The 17,022-nt window shown below is 41.3% G+C and overlaps 1 protein-coding gene across 1 annotated transcript in view; it reads right to left on the bottom strand.

The window, feature by feature from the left end:
* ERICH6 (glutamate rich 6) overlaps positions 1 to 13,214 on the bottom strand; it is a 40,399-nt gene extending 27,185 nt beyond the window's left edge. Inside the window, exons 1-6 of the mRNA XM_037061861.1 lie at positions 12,818 to 13,214; positions 12,004 to 12,061; positions 5,354 to 5,445; positions 2,476 to 2,538; positions 1,900 to 1,955; positions 1,682 to 1,798 (exon numbers count right to left, since the gene is read on the bottom strand). Coding sequence (XP_036917756.1) covers positions 1,682 to 1,798; positions 1,900 to 1,955; positions 2,476 to 2,538; positions 5,354 to 5,445; positions 12,004 to 12,061; positions 12,818 to 13,214 — 783 coding nt within the window. The remainder of the gene's footprint in view (positions 1 to 1,681; positions 1,799 to 1,899; positions 1,956 to 2,475; positions 2,539 to 5,353; positions 5,446 to 12,003; positions 12,062 to 12,817) is intronic.
* Positions 13,215 to 17,022: the final 3,808 nt, after the last annotated feature.

The raw sequence follows: 17,022 nt of genomic DNA, 5'->3' as shown, positions 1-17,022 counted from the left end.
GATACCAGTGCCATCAGGGATTTACTACCCGAGAGTTCTGTCCAATCCCTTTAGCCTGCTGAAGCTACAAAATAATATAGCTGAAAGCAGAAGACTTAGGGGGTGGCAAGGTGAAGCCTTGTAATAGAAAGATGGTGTTGTAAAACCTAGGATGGCCACCAGACGATGCGGCAAGGCAAAGGACAGCCAACAAAGCCAGGCCATCTACAACTTGTTCCTTACAATGGCCTGGATAGTGGGCTCCTCAGTTCAAGGTCCCTTTACCCCTTTACCTGGGGTCAAGCAAAGTAGAGATGCTTCAAAAGACGATGAGTTGGGCTATAATCTGCACTTGAAGAGGCTATGGCTGCAGAGAAAGGCAGGCAAGCCAGCTGTTGCTGCCCCTCAACTAACTAGTGTTAAAGCCCCATCACAGAGGACCTGGAAGGTATGTTCAAAGAGCAGGAGGAGCCAGCCTTTCCAGGTGCTGGTGCAGGGATAGGTCCCTGGAAGAAAGGGCACATGGCCTTTCTTGTGTTCAGGCCCATCTCTGGGTGTCAGGGAAGAAACTTCCCTGGATACAAGCCTTGGTGGTTCAGAAGAAGGAAGGTGCTATGTCTGAATAAAAAATTTGAACTCAAAAGAGTCAGTGGGGTGACTAAACCATTGAGAGGCCTGGGCTAAATAAACAGTCCATGATGGCTGATATGAGATGGCATGGTGTATTCAATGTGTTGCCCCTCATTGAACTGTACAGTTCAATGTGCTGCACAAAATGGCAATGAGCACCACGCTAGGGCATCTGCACAGATTGCCTTGAACTCCTGCATATGCCCCCGAAATGTGCTCTCACATGACTGTGTCTTGTTTTCAGTGAAAAAGCCTGCACCTTTAATGCACATGGGAGAAGAAATCAAAGGGGGCTGGGGGCTGCACAGTTCTCTCCACATGGCCGTAATACCCAAGTTTGGAAGTAATCATTCCACTGGTCAGTACCTCACCACCCTGGTGAAGCAGAATCGTGTGCCCTCCTGTCAGAATTACTAAGGTGACCTTTTCCTTGCTCATCAAGCACAGGCATTATTTGGTCACTTAACCTGATCATATATGGCAAACCTACATTTTACCTATGTTTCCAGGTTTGATGACCATGGTTATAGGTTGAATTGTGTCCTACCAAGACACATTGAAGTCCTAACTGCTGATAACTGTGAATGTGGCCTGGTTTAGAAATGGGGTTTTGGCAGATGTAATCAAGTTTAGATGAGGTCATTAGGGTGTGCTTTAATCCAATATGACTGGTGTCCTTGGAGAAGACAGACCTTTGGACGCAGATACACACAGAGCACCAGGACAACCTTGACAGAGACTGGAGTGATGCAGCTACAAGCCAAGGGAGGACCGACAACCACCGCCAGAAGCTAGGATGGGGCAAGAAAGGATCCTTTCCTATAGGCTGGACTCGCTGACTCCTTCAGTTTGACCTTCAGAACTGTAAGACAATACGTTTTTACCATTTTAAGCCACCTAGTTTGTGGTACTTTCTTACAGCGACCCTAGGAAACTAATGCAGCCAACCTAAGAGCTATTTCAAGTAAATGGGTTTGCCTATTTTTTACATATGTTCACTGTCCTTTGCGCAAACCATCATGTGACTTTTCACATCATTTATTACAGTAAAGAAAAAAAAAAAGAAAATCACCTCAAAGTCAGTGCCAAAGTTGAAACTCTCTCGTTTGAATGCCAGAAAGGGTGGTGGCCCGATGCTGGGTAATGTTCTTAGAGAAGGCTCAAACAGTGTTACGAAGTCTTCCTTAAACTAAATTTTAGAGAGGGAGACAGAAAGAGAAAATTGAAGATTGACTGTGTAATCTTTACCACGAGCACAGTTTTCTAGTTGGACTGATAAACATTTCTTACCTCCCGCTCACATAAAATATTTAGTTCTGGCTCTTCTGGATTAATTACCCATTTTTCTGAAGAGAAAAGGATAGATTTAGAAGGAAAGTTTAAGGTCTTTGTGCAGTGTATCCCATTTTCTCTAATTTGGAGATCCCAGCCCATTACACACACAGAAACACACTTGCACATGCATACACACTGTTTAAATGCCCTGAACGCCTAGCTTTTCACCACCTTCTTGCATATATTCTTAGAAGAAGGCTTTTCTTTCTTTTTTAAAAAAGATTTTATTTACTTTTAGAGAGAGGGAAAGGGAGGGAGAAAGAGAGGGAGAGAAACATTGATATGAGAAAGAAACATTAATTGCCTCTCACATGTACCCTGACTGGGGATGGAAATTGAAACCCAGGCCTGTGCCCCAACCAGGAATCGAGCCAGCAACCTTTGACTTCTCAGGTCATGACCCACTGAGCCACAATGGTGAGGGCAAGGGAGGAATTTTCTAAAGGATGTGGGCACCATCCAAGTGAAGGTGAGTCCCGAGTAGCAGTTTGCCTTTGCCAGCAGAAGGGATAACTCCAAACATCCACTCACTTCTTATTAACTTAGGTTTCTTTTTAAGTGTAGTTTCCTTCATTGTAGAGGGTGTTTTCATCTCTGTAAAAAGAGTGTACATTTACCATTAGTCATGACAAAGTAGGAAAGAAGTATAATATAAAAGAAAATATGTCTCTTAGAAAAATAAGTACCCTTATGGTGTTTATATTCAATTTTTTCCTTTTTCTAAATATAATTTTATCAGCAATGAGAAACAAGAGAGAAAAGCCACCACTCCAGTGTCTCACATTTAAAAATGTCCCTGTTCTTTTCTAGTTCTGGAATACTACACAGATGCATCTTTACTTGATTATAATCATGTTTTGCAGACCCCGTTATTTTCTGCTTCTTTTAAGTACTATTCTATCTACTTCGTGTCTACTATTCTATAAAAGATTTTTCAGGTAGGCAGGTGCTGGGTGGAGAGTGGGGTTCAAGTTCAACGCAGTCAACTAAAGCACCAGGATTATTTCCTCCACAGATTCCAGGGCAGTGCTGGAAATGGAGAAGGCAGCTATCAATGCACCAGCAACTTTGAGTAAACCTAGAAGTTTAAGCATATAGGATTGGAATGATGAAAAACCAATCAGAATAGTCTGCAGTCACTCAGAGGTATAGGGAGGAGGCCGACCCATTTCGCAGCAGAACATGGGACAGCAAGGACTGCTGTAGGAGAAAGAGATCGGTTTAGACATACTTTCTATGTGGAGCATCTGGAAAACTTTTAAATATGTTTTGGGCATTTTGTCCAACAGAAATGCAAGTACTGGTACAGTAAGATCTCAAATGTCCTCAACAGGTTCTGCAACTGTAAGTGAAATGACCTCTAACAAAATTAATTTTACCATTGGCTAGTTGGTATATAGAAGTAGCTGCTTACGATATCTCTTCAACATTATAATAAAATGACATTATTCAAGGACCTCCTGTATAAAAAAATTAATGCACAAAGATTTTCACTAAGGCATTATTTGCTATTGGGAAGAGCTCAAAGAACCAAACCAAACCAAAGCAAACAAATACTAAAATATCTCACAATCAGGTTTATTACATAAGTCACAATAACTGTATATATGATAATACTTGTCAGTTTTTCCTGGCTGCTAAGTAAAATATTAAATAAGAAATAAAACTGCTGTTATTCACAGGAAATATAATTATCTAATGGACTTTCAACTGACAAATTGTTAGAGTTAATAAGAGGGTCAGAAATGCAAGATTAATACATAGAAATCAAGTTTTCCCATATAGTGACATTACCAATTAGAAAATATAATAAAAAAAGATTCCAATTGTTACATCAATAAAAAAACACTAAAAAGTACCTAGGAAGAAACTAATAAGAGCTGCATGTGCCTCTATGAATAAAAGACTACAAAAGAATATTCATTTTTTAAAAATGGAGAGGAACACTAGATTGCTGCTGTTAAAACAATCAAACAAGGAGGTCATCAGAGGCAGCTCCAGTGCCTTGGTGTAAGCAAACAAACCCAAGCCAGAGTCAGCTCCTATAAATGCTTCAGGGTTACAGCCAATCACAAACAGTCAACTAGGCTTCTCCAAATAATGTAACCACTGAAGCTGTAGCCAATCAAATAATTTCCTTGCTTTGTTCCGTTGTCTTCTCTATAAAAACCTCTCCCAAAGCTCATGTGGGTGGTATGCTCCGAAACACTTGTGGTCTGATGTTGCGCAATTCGAATGAATGTTTGCTCAAAGAAACCCTTAAACATTTGAAATGCCTCAGTTTATCTTTTAACACTGCCAAAAAAGATCAAAGAATCAACTTGTCAAAATCTGATGAAAAATCCAATCAGAGTTACATGGACTTTAGAAATCAATTTGGTGGTAATTAACATCTCTCTTTTACACATTTGGTCCATTTTTACACGAGATTGTGTCACTCCTCTGTGCAACCCTCCAGTGACTTCCCACTCATTCCCACCGGAAAAGATGTGGTCCTCGCTGTTTCTTTGACCTTGTCCCCTAAGATTCTTCTCCTTACTCCACTGCTGTCATGCAGGACATTTCCTTGTTCTAGAGGGAGGTACTTGCTGTTTCCTATGCTTGCAGCACTTTTCCCCCCAGAGACCGTCGTGGCTCACTCTCTCCCCTGCTTGAGGGGATATTGCTCAGATATTGTACCTTCTCAGTAAGATTTCCCTGAGTGCCCTGTATAAGCTTGCATCCCTCGCACACAACATTTTTCATCCCTTTTACTTGCTTGATTTTCCTCTTTCGCACTTACATCACCTGATGGAGTATATATTTATTTATTTTGTGTGTTATTTATCTCACCATTACTTCCAATTTCCACATTTCAATAGAAGATCACTGAGTCAGGGGTTTTGCTTGTTTTGTTCACTGTCGTGTTGCTGGGACAGGGTTTGGCCTATGAGAAGTGTTTTGACATATGGTAGGTGTTCAATGAGCACCTGATTAATAAGCGATATAACACAAAACAAAAAAATCTTGAAAGATTATTTCTAGGAGTATATTGGGATAAGTTAAAATTTAAATTTTTACACTATATATTTCTTAATGGTTTGACATTTAAAAAACGGCATGCATACATTACTTCTAAAATAAAAAGTAAAGATATATACCAAGATATAATGGCAGATTATTTCTTGGTGTGAACATAAATGCTACCATTGATTAAAGAATAAGTGCCAGTCCTGGGACAGCAGTATGATTATTGCCAACACATGAAGAAACTGAGACTGAATGAGGTTAAGTATCTTGCTCAATCATCACAGTGTTAGTGTTAGGACTGGGATTCAAACCTCCATCTACCGATTGCCTGCCTACACTCTGTTCTTTCCAAAGTGCCACCTCATTACCCAGCAAAAAGCTAAGACATCAAACTACTCACTAGACTTCTTTTTGTAGGACAAGTTTCGAAGCCAACTTTCTTCTGTTTGAACTGATATTGGGGTTCTTGGATATGAACTGCGAGAGACTGTCCTGAAATTTAGACAAAAATTTTTGTTGACCATACCTCTATAGTTGTTAGCAGTTCTTCTACATATAGTACATTTAACAATCAAATAACAAATGTACATAGAAGATCTTGAATTCTATTTGAAATATTTTCTTCCATTTTTACCTCGTCAGTAAAGTCAGGCACACTGTGTTTGCCTCACATCTGTTCTTTAGAAAGTACTGCTTTCCAGATCCTGGGGGCTGTCAATACCTTATTATTTCCCTCAAGGAGTAAATTACTACCACTCCCTCTGTGTGCATGCTCTAGTGGTGTGTATGTTTAAACATTTCCTTGAGTTTAAGTTTAAATGAATTTAAATGAGAACATATTGTTCATTTTAAATAGCTTAAAAATAATCCAAACTCTTTTTAAAGGCTGCAGTTAAATGCCCTGTAATTAAATAATCTGCTTTTGACAAGTAGTTTAATCAGTTACTTGAGTTATCATTGACAGAATAAGTAGTCAGGAATTTATTGACTTTTACTGTTAGAATGACTGTTACTGGTAACAAGTAAACAATAATTATTGTTTGTCAAGTTCCTTCGCCTCTCTGAATTTCCTTTTTTGTAATAATTTGGGGCATCTTCCAAAATTATCAAACAAAAAATTTCCAAAAAGTTTAGTCAATGTTAGGATTGTCCCTCTTTCATATTTCTCTGTTCTCTTAGGTCTCCACCTTCCTTTTTTGATGGTTGTCCCTTGGCACAGCCCATCAGTGGGGGGGTTTGTTTTAATTCTGAAATGACTGTGTCCTGTCATGGGTGAGGGACTCCTTTGCCAAAGCCGGCTGTGCAAGTGTCGGTGGAAGCTCCATTTATCCAACCTCCTGTGAAAACAAGTTATAGGGACCAAGAGGACAGGCACACTGAAGAACAAGCCCTTGACAACATTTAATCTTGGGCTTTTCCCCCAATGCCACAGTTAACAAAATCAATACATTCGTCATCTGGGTCTCTTTGCCTTCCTTAGACCAACACCAAAGATTGTTTCGGAAATCCTGTGTCAAGATGGAGGACCACCATAGGTAACAACAAAATAAACATTTTCTGAGTACTTACAGTGACTACATACATAGTAGTTAATTTCTCACATGATTCCATCTATCTCTGCAAAAACCAATCAAAGCAGGTATTAATATCCCTTTTTACAGGCCAGGAAACTGAGGCTCTAGGGAGCCTTTCAGAAATGATGTGCAGCAGGGGCTGATGGGGGTCCAGACCTGTCTGGCTCCCAAACTTGTGGTACTCCACATTTATCTGCTCCTGAAGCTTTTCCTGTTTTCAACCTGAATAGTAACAGGACCATTAAAGATAGAAGTTGAGCCAATATTGGTGACGTTTTTATGGCTTTTTAGCAAAGATTGCCTTAAAAATACAATCTCACCAAATTCACCAGAGAATACTTTGAAATATTAAAGAAGCATTTTTCTTAGGAAGATTTACAAGAGGGAATTAAGATTTGATCTGGGAAAGAGAACTTCCCATGGAGGAAGTCCGAGTCAAGACAGCACCTACGTGCACAATTTTGCCCCTCCTTTCCGAGATGACAAATACTTAAAAGCAAACAAACAAACAAAAAGAAAACAAGAAAGATGTCATCATTAGACAAGTCATATTGAAGAAGCCCTGGTAAGAAAGCAAATAGGTAGCCTCAGGTTGACGGAAAAGCAGAGCAGAGAACACCACAGCTCAAGACAAAAGAGGTAAGTTCTGAAGGAATTCCCAAGAAGCTCCTAGCTCAGACTCAGCCAAATGCAGAGAGAGGGAATAGGACCTGTCATTAAAGTTCAAGGAGTGACCTTAGAAGAGCTGACCAGGCAGACTCCTTCTCTTCCTTTATACAGATCATTTGGCAGAAGTTACTTAAATTTCCAGATGAAGCCCAAAGAACTGCTTTCTAAAAATTAGTGAGCAGTCTGCCTGAGGAGGTTTTAGGCCTGAAAGAGAAGCAGAGCACAGCATGAGGTTACTTAGGACCTGCTCAACAGTCTTGGGTGAAGGGACAGGCACATTCTAACCATGAAGAACATTAACCACCCAGTAAATTGTCCTTATTATAACTCCAGTAATAGTGGAGTTGCCCACCTTGCTGCTTCCTGCTGACACTCCACAGGAGGCTGGCTGTAACAAAAGTCACCCACCTACATAGACTCACAGTCAAATTTCCTTCCACATGCCCTGTTAAAACATAACTACTCATTGGCAGAACTCCATTTTAGCTACCTAACAGTTATTAACTGATAAATATAAATGAATAACCAAGGATTACCAGTCACTTAAGGACAATCAGAGGAGTGGAAGTGGAAGGACCTAGGTAAACAAACAGAACAACTGATCCTGACAGAAAAAAATACAAAAAAAAACCCCAAAGAATTTAGGTATACTATAAGAGTACCCTTAAAGACATTTTTAAAAACCCACACAACTATTTGAATACCAACAGAGAATGAGAACTTGTTCTTGGAAATTACAAATATGTATCCTTAAATAAATTCTGTACAAGGGCTGCATAGTAGTAGCATGTAAACACCTAAAATCTTGAAGATATTCAAGAAGCCCAAAAGCCATTCTTTAGGAGTTGTGAAAGAAAGAACAGAGGCAATGAAGGGAAGGAAATAAGCAAGTAGGGTTGGAAGGGGTTTGAAAATCCCTGATCAGCGATACTGGATACGAGAATGCAATGAAGCAATCAGTGTTTTTAGAGTGCTGAGGGAAATTGGTTTTAAACTGTTGGGTTTTGCCAGGTTATCTGATTAATAAAGAATGAGGCACAATGAAGAAATTTCAGAACAGGCAAGAACTCAGAAATTTGACTTCCCATGAAATCTGCATGAAAAATTACCTGAGGAATTTCTCCAGCCCCTCCCAAAAAATCAAAAACGAAAACAAAGAAAGCAATATCAGAGTCATGAGTGTGGCCATTGAGCCCAACTAAGAAAACTGAAAATAGCTAAGAGTTGAAAAGTTAACTAAAAATAAAAATAGCTAAGAGTTGAAAAGTTAATCTTTTCGGAGCCAGATTTTATGAACATAGGATTTCATTTTCTGGTACATAAATCCAGTCACATTATTGGATCTTAGCATGAAATTATGAGTATTATTCATTGATTTTCAATTTTTTAAATCAATCTGTACCCAAAGCACTGAGTTAGTTATAATTACAAAATATAATGCAAACATAATAAAGTTGGTAAAGCAATATGACTTTATATAAATATACAAGTTTTAATATAGTTTGCTATATAACTTGTTAACTGGGGGAGGAAAAGGTAAGAGAAGAGATGGAAGAAAGTAGATGTCCATTAATGTGTTAATTTTTCATAAGTTAATAGTCACTGAAATTGACAAATCAAGAAGTAGAGGTTTAAATACTTTAAAGTCTTAAAGATTAGAAAAACTAAAAATAATATAACTACCAAAAGATAGAGAGGAGGGAAGTACTATGAGTTACATTTGTCATCTTTCATGGTGGGAAGTCAGTAATTATGAGATAAGCCAAGAAATAAAGATATGCTACTTAAAATTATACTGGAAATAAAACAAACTGTTAACAATTTGTTGGTGCTGATGAGGAAGAGTGAGGGAGCTGAGAATAGGTATGAAGATTTTAGGTTTTTACCATTGTATACTTTTATATCTTAACCTTGTACATATATTATCTTTTCTTAAATGAGGAAGTCAGATGATAAATAGAAACATTTTAAAAAATATAGTTTATTGATTATGCTATTATAGTTATCCCATTTCCCCCCTTCACTCCCCTCCACCCTGCACACCTTCTCCCACCCACATTCTCCTGCTTTAGTTTATGTCCACATGTCATACTTATAAGTTCTTCAGCTTCTACATTTCCTATACTATTCTTACCCTCCCCCTGTCTATTTTCTACCTACGATCTATGCTACTTATTCTCTGTTCCTTTTCCCTCTCTCTCCCACTCCAACTCCCCTGTTGATAACCCTCCATGTGATCTCTATTTCTGTGGTTCTGTTCCTGTTCTAATTGTTTGCTTTGTTTGTTTCTGTTTTTTGTTTTAGGTGTGGTTGTTAGTAATTGTGAGTTTGCTGTCATTTTACTATACATGTTTTTTATCTTCTTTTTCTTAGATAAGTCCCTTTAACATTTCATAGAATAAGGGCTTGGTGATGATGAACTCCTTGAACTTGACCTTATCTGAGAAGTGCTTTATCTGCCCTTCCATTCTAAATGAAAGCTTTGCTGGATAGAGCAATCTTGGGTGTAGGTCCTTGCCTTTCATGACTTGGAAAACTTCTTTCCAGTCCCTTCTTGCCTGCAAGGTCTCTTTTGAGAAATCAGCTGACAGTCTGATGGGAACTCCTTTGTAGGTGACTGTCCCCTTATTTCTTGCTGCTTGTAGAATTCTCTCTTTCATTTTAATCTTGGCTAATGTAATTATGACGTATCTTAGTGTGTTCCTCTTTGGGTCCACCTTCTTTGGGACTCTCTGAGCTTCCTGGACTTCCTGGAAGTCTATTTCCTTTGCCAGATTGGGGAAGTTCTCCTTTATTATTTGTTCAAATAAGCTTTTGATGTCTTGGTCTTCGTCTTCTCCTTCTGGTAGTCCTAACATTTGGATGTTGGAACATTAAAGATGTCCTGAAGGTTCCTAAGCCTCTCATTTTTTTTGAATTCTTGTTTCTTCATTGTAATTTGGTCTAATGTTTCTTTCTTTGTTCTGGTCCAGTCCATTGATTTGAGTCCCAGTTTCCTTCCCACCACTATTGGTTCCCTATACATTTTCCTTTATTTCACTTAGTGTAGCCTTCATTTTTTCATCTAATTTGCGACCAAATTCAACCAATTCTGTGAGCATCCTGACTATCAGTATTTTGAACTGTGCATCTGATAGGTGCCTACCTCTTTGTCACTTATCTATAGTTGTATTTTACAACTATCCATCTCTAGTTGTATTTTTTTTCTGGAGCTTTGATCTGTTATTTCATTTGGGCCCCCCTTTGTTTTTTGTATTGATGCACCTGTTACGTATGAGGGGCAGATTGTTAGGTATTCACCCAGGTGGGGCAACCCATGTTGCTGCTTTGTGACGCTGTCTGTGGGGCAGGGGTCTGAGAGGGAAGAATGGCCCTTGCTCTGCTCTCTGCTGGATTTCAGTCATTTCTGCAGCTTCCTCTAATCAGGGCCCTTCTGGTGCTGATTCCCATGTGGTTGGGCTTGTGTGCATTCTAGAACCCAGTGGGTCTCTCCAGCAAACTCTCCTCTGAGGCTGGGAGTCTCTCCAGGCTCCTCAACTCCCACAGGTATTTTCCATCAGTGTTTTTGAGGCTTTATTCCCCAGTGCTGGGACCCTGGGTTGCGTGGTCTATCTCACTTCCCAGTTTTATCTGGTTTATCTGCACATGAATGTGGGACCTCTGGTTCCACAAGCTACCTTGCCAAGCCCCTCCACAATCTGCAGCCTTGCTGGGTCCCCCCGCTGCCACCTTGCACACCTGGGGTCTGCCGGCTGCTGCTTTGTGTGCGGGGGGTCCACCAGCCACCACTTTTTTTGCCATGACCCCTGTCTACCCAGCTCTGCCCCTCCTACTGATCTGGATGAATGTGTCTACTTTTACTCCTTGGTTGTCGGACTTCCATACAGTTCAATTTTCTGTCAGTACTCGTTGTTATTTTGTTTCTAAATCTTTTTAAATATTTTATTTGTTTATTTTTAGAGAGAGGGGAATGGCAGGAGAAAGAGTGGGAGAGAAACATCAATGTGTGGTTGCCTCTCATGTGTCCCCCACTGGGGACCTGGCCTGCAATCCAGGCATGTGCCCTGACTGGGAATCAAACCGGCGACCTTTGCTTCAGGGGCTCATACTCAATCCACTGAGCTACACCAGCCAGGGCTAGTTCTAAATTTTTGTTGTCCTTATTTTGGTTCTGTGAGGAGGCACAGCGTGTCTACCTATACCTCCATCTTGGCTGAAGTCCGATAAGTAGAAACATTTAAGTGGAACAGAACAATTCTCCTTGTGCTTAAAAATTTTAAAGTTGATTGTAAAAGCAAAATTTAGGTGAACAGTAATTCAATATTGTAGACTCAGATTGGGTGTGAGATTTTGCAGGAAGATTTATAAGGATATTCTAAAAGGTGTTTCTCTGGTTTCTTATTATAAGGTACTTGAAGGCTAATAGCAACAACAAGGAAAAAAAAAAGATCATAATTTTTACTCCCCCCCCCACAGGTGTCCCTGATCACTGTTGAATTTAGCCAATAGAGGCTTATGTCTTGAATGTTCATGGTATTTACACATGGCATACACTTATTATTTCAAGATCATTATTATTTAAGAAGTACATATGCCATCTCTCCAGGTAGGTGATAAGTTGGAGATGGGCAGGGACCTTGTCTCTATCTTCTCTAAGGTGTAATGGTGTAGATTTAAAAACAATGTTTTTGAATAAATTAGTTGTAAATGCCTTGGATGATTTTTACTCCACTTTCTGACACGTTTACTCAAAAATTAAATATAATCAACTTCAAAAATAACGTGAAAACTGAAAACATTCTCTTACCTATCTAAACTTGTTTCAGACATGTCTCTCCTAAACGTCTGGAATATCTTAGGAAAACCTGTTGAATGAAACATTAAAAATTTTAGCCATTCCCTCTATATCAGTAGTTCTCAGAAAGACAATATTGCCCTCCAGGAAGTACTTGGTAACATCTGGAGACATTTTTGATTGTCACACAGTGGGGTAAGGGCTAATGGCCTAGCCAGGACTAGAGGCCAGGGACGATACTAAGCATCCTACAATGCAGAGGACAGTCCTGTCCCCTCATCCTGCCGCAATGAAGAATCATCCAGACCAAAATGTTTTAAAGGAAGTGACTGGAGTGGTTTCAGTACATGAAGTGAAACACAAAGGTAAGTTGTGTTTTGCAGGACTGTTTTTTAGTAATACAGCACCTTGAAGGCACTACTCCTTCTCCAAGAGTGACATGTGCTCGTGTGTGTGTGTGTGTGTGTGTGTGTGTGTGTGTGAGAGAGAGAGAGAGAGAGAGAGAGAGAGAGAGAGAGAGAGAGGGAGAAATCCAGAGTGAGAGATGATGCCATCACTGTGTATGCGTGTAGAAGTAGCACTACCTACGGCTCTGCCTAAATTGCCCATCGTACAAGGCGTTCACCTATACCTATATTGTGTAAGTTCCGCTCAGCCAAGATTTCAGTGCCTTTGACAGAAGGGACTGAGGTAGACTGGAATGTGTGTGTGCAGTGGGCCTGTATTTCCTAAGGACACCCAGGTGGAGGAAGGCCCTGGAATCTTTGGGTCTGCCGCCCCCTAGGGCCAGGGAAGCCTTCTAGGAAAGGGCGCGCAGGGACAGTACTTTTCTGGGAGGAGATGCTGGAGGACCAGCTCCTGCTGTGCGTGCTGGACGTCTGGCTGAGCGTTGTCTCAGGCTCCCCGGACGTTGTCTCAGGCTCGCTGGACGTAGGTGTCGGGGTCAGGCTGGGGCTTGAGATGCTGGTGAAGCGAGGACGAAAGGCCTTCGGGTCGTCGTCATTGCTGTCACCAATGTTCATAATTTTCCAGAAGTACTCGTTGCCAAACGTCCCATGGTCCTCTACCCCTTTCTCCTCCTCCTTTGCCGCCTTCTCCTCCTCTGTGTCTGCCTTCTCCACTTCCTTCTCCACTCCTATCTCCACCTCTTCTTCTTCCTCCTCCTCCTGGTCCTCCTCCTTCTCTGGCTTCCTGAGTCTACGATGCGAGTGCCAGCTGGCCATTGCCAACGGGAAGCGGGATCGCAGCTAGCCTTGCACAGGGGCAGTGGCCTCAGGGAGGGATCCAGGCCTGGGGCGCGTGCCCTGTTGTGTATCTGTCTTGTCTCCCGGGGCAACTGCCTGCGGCCGGGCGGAACTTCGGGGATTTAAAGCCACAGAACATCCTTAGCCAGTTGGCACGGCAATGCTTAGAGAGCGGCGGTCAGGTCAGGAGCTGCTAAGGTGAGCTGGGGCCACTGCAGAAGTCTTTTGCACCTGCTCTCCGTAGTCTCAGAGCGCCCCTCACCCCGCCACCCCCGAAGCAGGCTTCTTCCAGATGATCTTCCTTTTCTCTATTAGCTCCTTTGGAAGAAGTCTTTTTCCTTTTATTTATTGAGGGGGTAGTTGTGGTGGCTACCAATGATGGACCCCATAAGGGCACTTGTTATTGCCTATGCTGGAGTGTGAGTGTGAGTGTGTGTGTGTGTAGACAGGTGCTTGCTGGAACTTAGACAAAACTTTGTAAGAACAACCACCAGCCCTTAGGTACTACTTTGCTGATTTGAATTTTTATTTTTATTTTTAAAATATTTTATTTTTTTAGAGAGGTGGGAAGGGAGAGCGAAAGGGAGAAAAACATCAATGCATGGTTGCCTGTCACCAGGGCCCCCACTGGGGACCTGGCCCACAACCCAGGCATGTGCCCTGACTGGGAATCAAACTGGCAACCTTTTGGTTTGTAGCCTGTGCTCAATCCACTGAGCTACACCAGCCAGGACCGATTTGAAGTTTTAAAACGTTGCCTTAAATATTATCTTGCTCAGTGAGACTGGGGTCTTCTTTATTGCTGGTTCCATCCATTCATCCAGGAGGTGGAAAAAGCTTGAGGCGTGTGGCCACCTAAGCACCACCTGTGTCTTTCTGGTGGGGCTTTGTTTTCAGTTCATAATACTTGTTAAAATTTTTGTAAGATATTTGTGTATACACAAATAGGTATGCAGATAAAATGTACACCTGTTTATCTACTGCCCAGGTTGGAGCATACACCTTCATTGTAGAGTTCAGCTTTCTTTTAAAAGCTTTTCGAGACGGAAATGTGTCCGGTGGGAGGGATTTTGTTTCTGAGGTTGGATGTCATTGCGAAGATAAAGGGAGCAAACAAAAGATTCTACATGGTAAAGGACATCTGGGTGTTGTGAAAACAGCCTGACTGACCCTTATATTAACTGAGTAGCATTAGGTCTACAAGTACCTTTGTATGATCGCTATTGAATCACCTGGCCTCTTTCAGCCTCAGTTTCCCTGGGTATTGATAATGGGGAAAAAAACTGAAATAAACATTGGTAAGAGAATACTTAAGAGTCAAATGGCTATTAGGGAAGTGGGACCTCTGCAGATCTTGTGCCTCAGTTCTGCTCTGCTATTAAGTTACTACCCCATTGCTAAACTTAAACCTGGAAAAGCCAGTGTTCGAGGTGCCTGTCAACACCAGACCCAATACATAGAGACAGCTTTGAATCTTTAGGAGCACTTTATTTAGATGGCCAGCGATCTGAGAAGATGGCAGGTTATGGATTCTAAGAGACCATCTTACATTTCCTTTCAAGTCAGCCTTTTTTATAAGGAGGAAAAAAGGTGTAGGTAAAGGATTTGGAATTCAGGAAGAGGTTAATCAAATAAAAGCTGAAGTCCAGCAATTTCCTTAACCTCCTTTCATCTGCTGGCTGACCTGTGATTCTTTACCTGGGTCCTGGGTCCTATGTTTTGGGTGATTTTCTTTATATGTGTCCTGGGCAGAGAGATGTCTCTCTCTGGGACGCAATGGCTCAGATACTACCTTGATTGCTTATGGTCTCTGCTGGAGCACAAAGGTCGAATTGCTTGTGGTCTCCTGGAGTCAGGGTGGGCCATACCTTCAGTTTTTAAAACAATAGCTTTCTACATGCTTTAACTACTAGACTTGTTAACTATTACCTTAAACTAGAAGTTTGCAATTCTTGAGTTCCCCCATCAAACTTGCTATAAACATCCTGAAACAACCAATTGCTGTATGGACACCTGTGGACTTGACCTCCTCCTTGTAGTTTCTACTCCTCCTTGTTTGCGTGTTGGAATTAACCAATCCCTATTAACCTAACCAGCAATTCTTCATTTGCATGAAAGAATTACGCTTTGTGGTTTTTATCTTTATAAACCGTGCCTTTCTTTGTTTTCTCCAGTGCACAGTTTGGGTTGCTACCTGAATCTGCATCTGTCGGATTGCAATCCTTTGCTCAAATGCTTTTTTTCCTTTACTACAGCCATAATCTCTTTTTTGGTTGACAGTAAAGATGGAAATAATAGTACATATCCCTAAGATTTTTGTGGATATCAATGAATGTTAAATGACTGCCTAGCACTGACAGTGTGAAATGCAATAAAGCAAAGCACAAAAAAACAAGGTATGCCTGGATATTTATGTCTTGTATGTACAATTTTGTATCATGCTTCTAAAAATTTAGAAACATTCTCATTTTTATATCACATCAAGTAGCTATACCTCAGTTTATTCAATTATTTTTGTATTTAATTAGAGAATTATCAAAAGGATATTCAATATTGCTTTCAGTCAAGATGGCAGAGTAAGTAAATGCTGTACTCACCTCCTCCCATGATCACATCAGAATCACATAGAACAACCATCTTTGAGAACCACCTGAAGTCTAGCTGAACAGATCTCCCATAACTAAGGATATAAAGAAGCCAGGTGAGACTTGGTAGAAGAGATGGAGATGCAAATCTCCAGAGGTGCGGCTGATCCCAGACCCACCTGTGACAGTTAAGAATTGGGAGGGATATCTCAGCTGCAGAGGTCTCCACTGAGGAAGGAATGATGGGCCCCAGCCCCACCAGGCTCCCCAGCCCAAAGCACTAGTGCTAGTAAGAGGAGTCCTCACAACAGCTGGCTGTGAAAATAATCAGAAACTCAGTTTGGGTGAGACGGAGTGCTGCTGGAGATTCAGGCATTCTCTCAAAGGGCCTGAGCACAGATGTACTCACTAACAATAGCCTTATAAACTCCATTGAAGGGATAGCACACCCATACCTTTCTCTTCACCCTCTTCTCCTGCACCCCAGGCGGTTACCTTTGCTTTTCTCTTTCCTAAGCTCCAAGGGCCCTTCTGCTTCTGCAACTTGTTCCCTGAAGCTTATATAGCCCAGCTGGCTCACTTCTACTACTTCTGTAACTTTCTCAATAAACTTTCTCTTATAATTTGGGTGGGGAGAATGCCAGGAACATACAAGCAGGAACTGAGTTGTCTGGCTTCAGGATGAGGACTGGAAGGCAGTTCTCTCCCAGACAGAACTGCTAGCAGATGCTATTGTTCCTTTGCTGAGCCCTTCCTTCCATACCAAAAGTACCATGTCTGAGTCTCCATCAACTTGCTTCATACCTCTCACCTCTGGTGATTCCCTGAGACCTCATCTCACCCAATATGAGCACCAGCTTGATTCTTTTTCAGCAGCTGTTCCTCACAAGCTGCCAGCCTAAGCCCATGATTTGGACTTTCTTAATATCTCTCAAAACTCTACAAACCTCAAAAAAACAGCTACTGGCCTTGATGTACCCTGTATCACTTGCTAAAACAGCCCCCAGCCCAATACTAGTGGCAATCAACCTTGGTTCACAGCATAGCCTCTCCTAGCTGCCTCCAACTCCAACATAGGCTGCTACCAACCACACATCACTTTGTAGCTTCTAACAGGTGGCCCTAGGCTGGACACACACAATGGCAGACTTGTATCTGCCCTGAAGCCCTTCCCAAGAGACCCCAGAACAAATACCCTGGCT

The sequence above is a fragment of the Sturnira hondurensis genome, unplaced genomic scaffold, assembly GCF_014824575.4.
Source record: "Sturnira hondurensis isolate 20B ecotype Veracruz unplaced genomic scaffold, ASM1482457v3 Scaffold0013537, whole genome shotgun sequence".
In the NCBI taxonomy this organism is placed as follows: domain Eukaryota; kingdom Metazoa; phylum Chordata; class Mammalia; order Chiroptera; family Phyllostomidae; genus Sturnira; species Sturnira hondurensis.
This window is presented reverse-complemented; position numbering and strand designations above follow the sequence as displayed.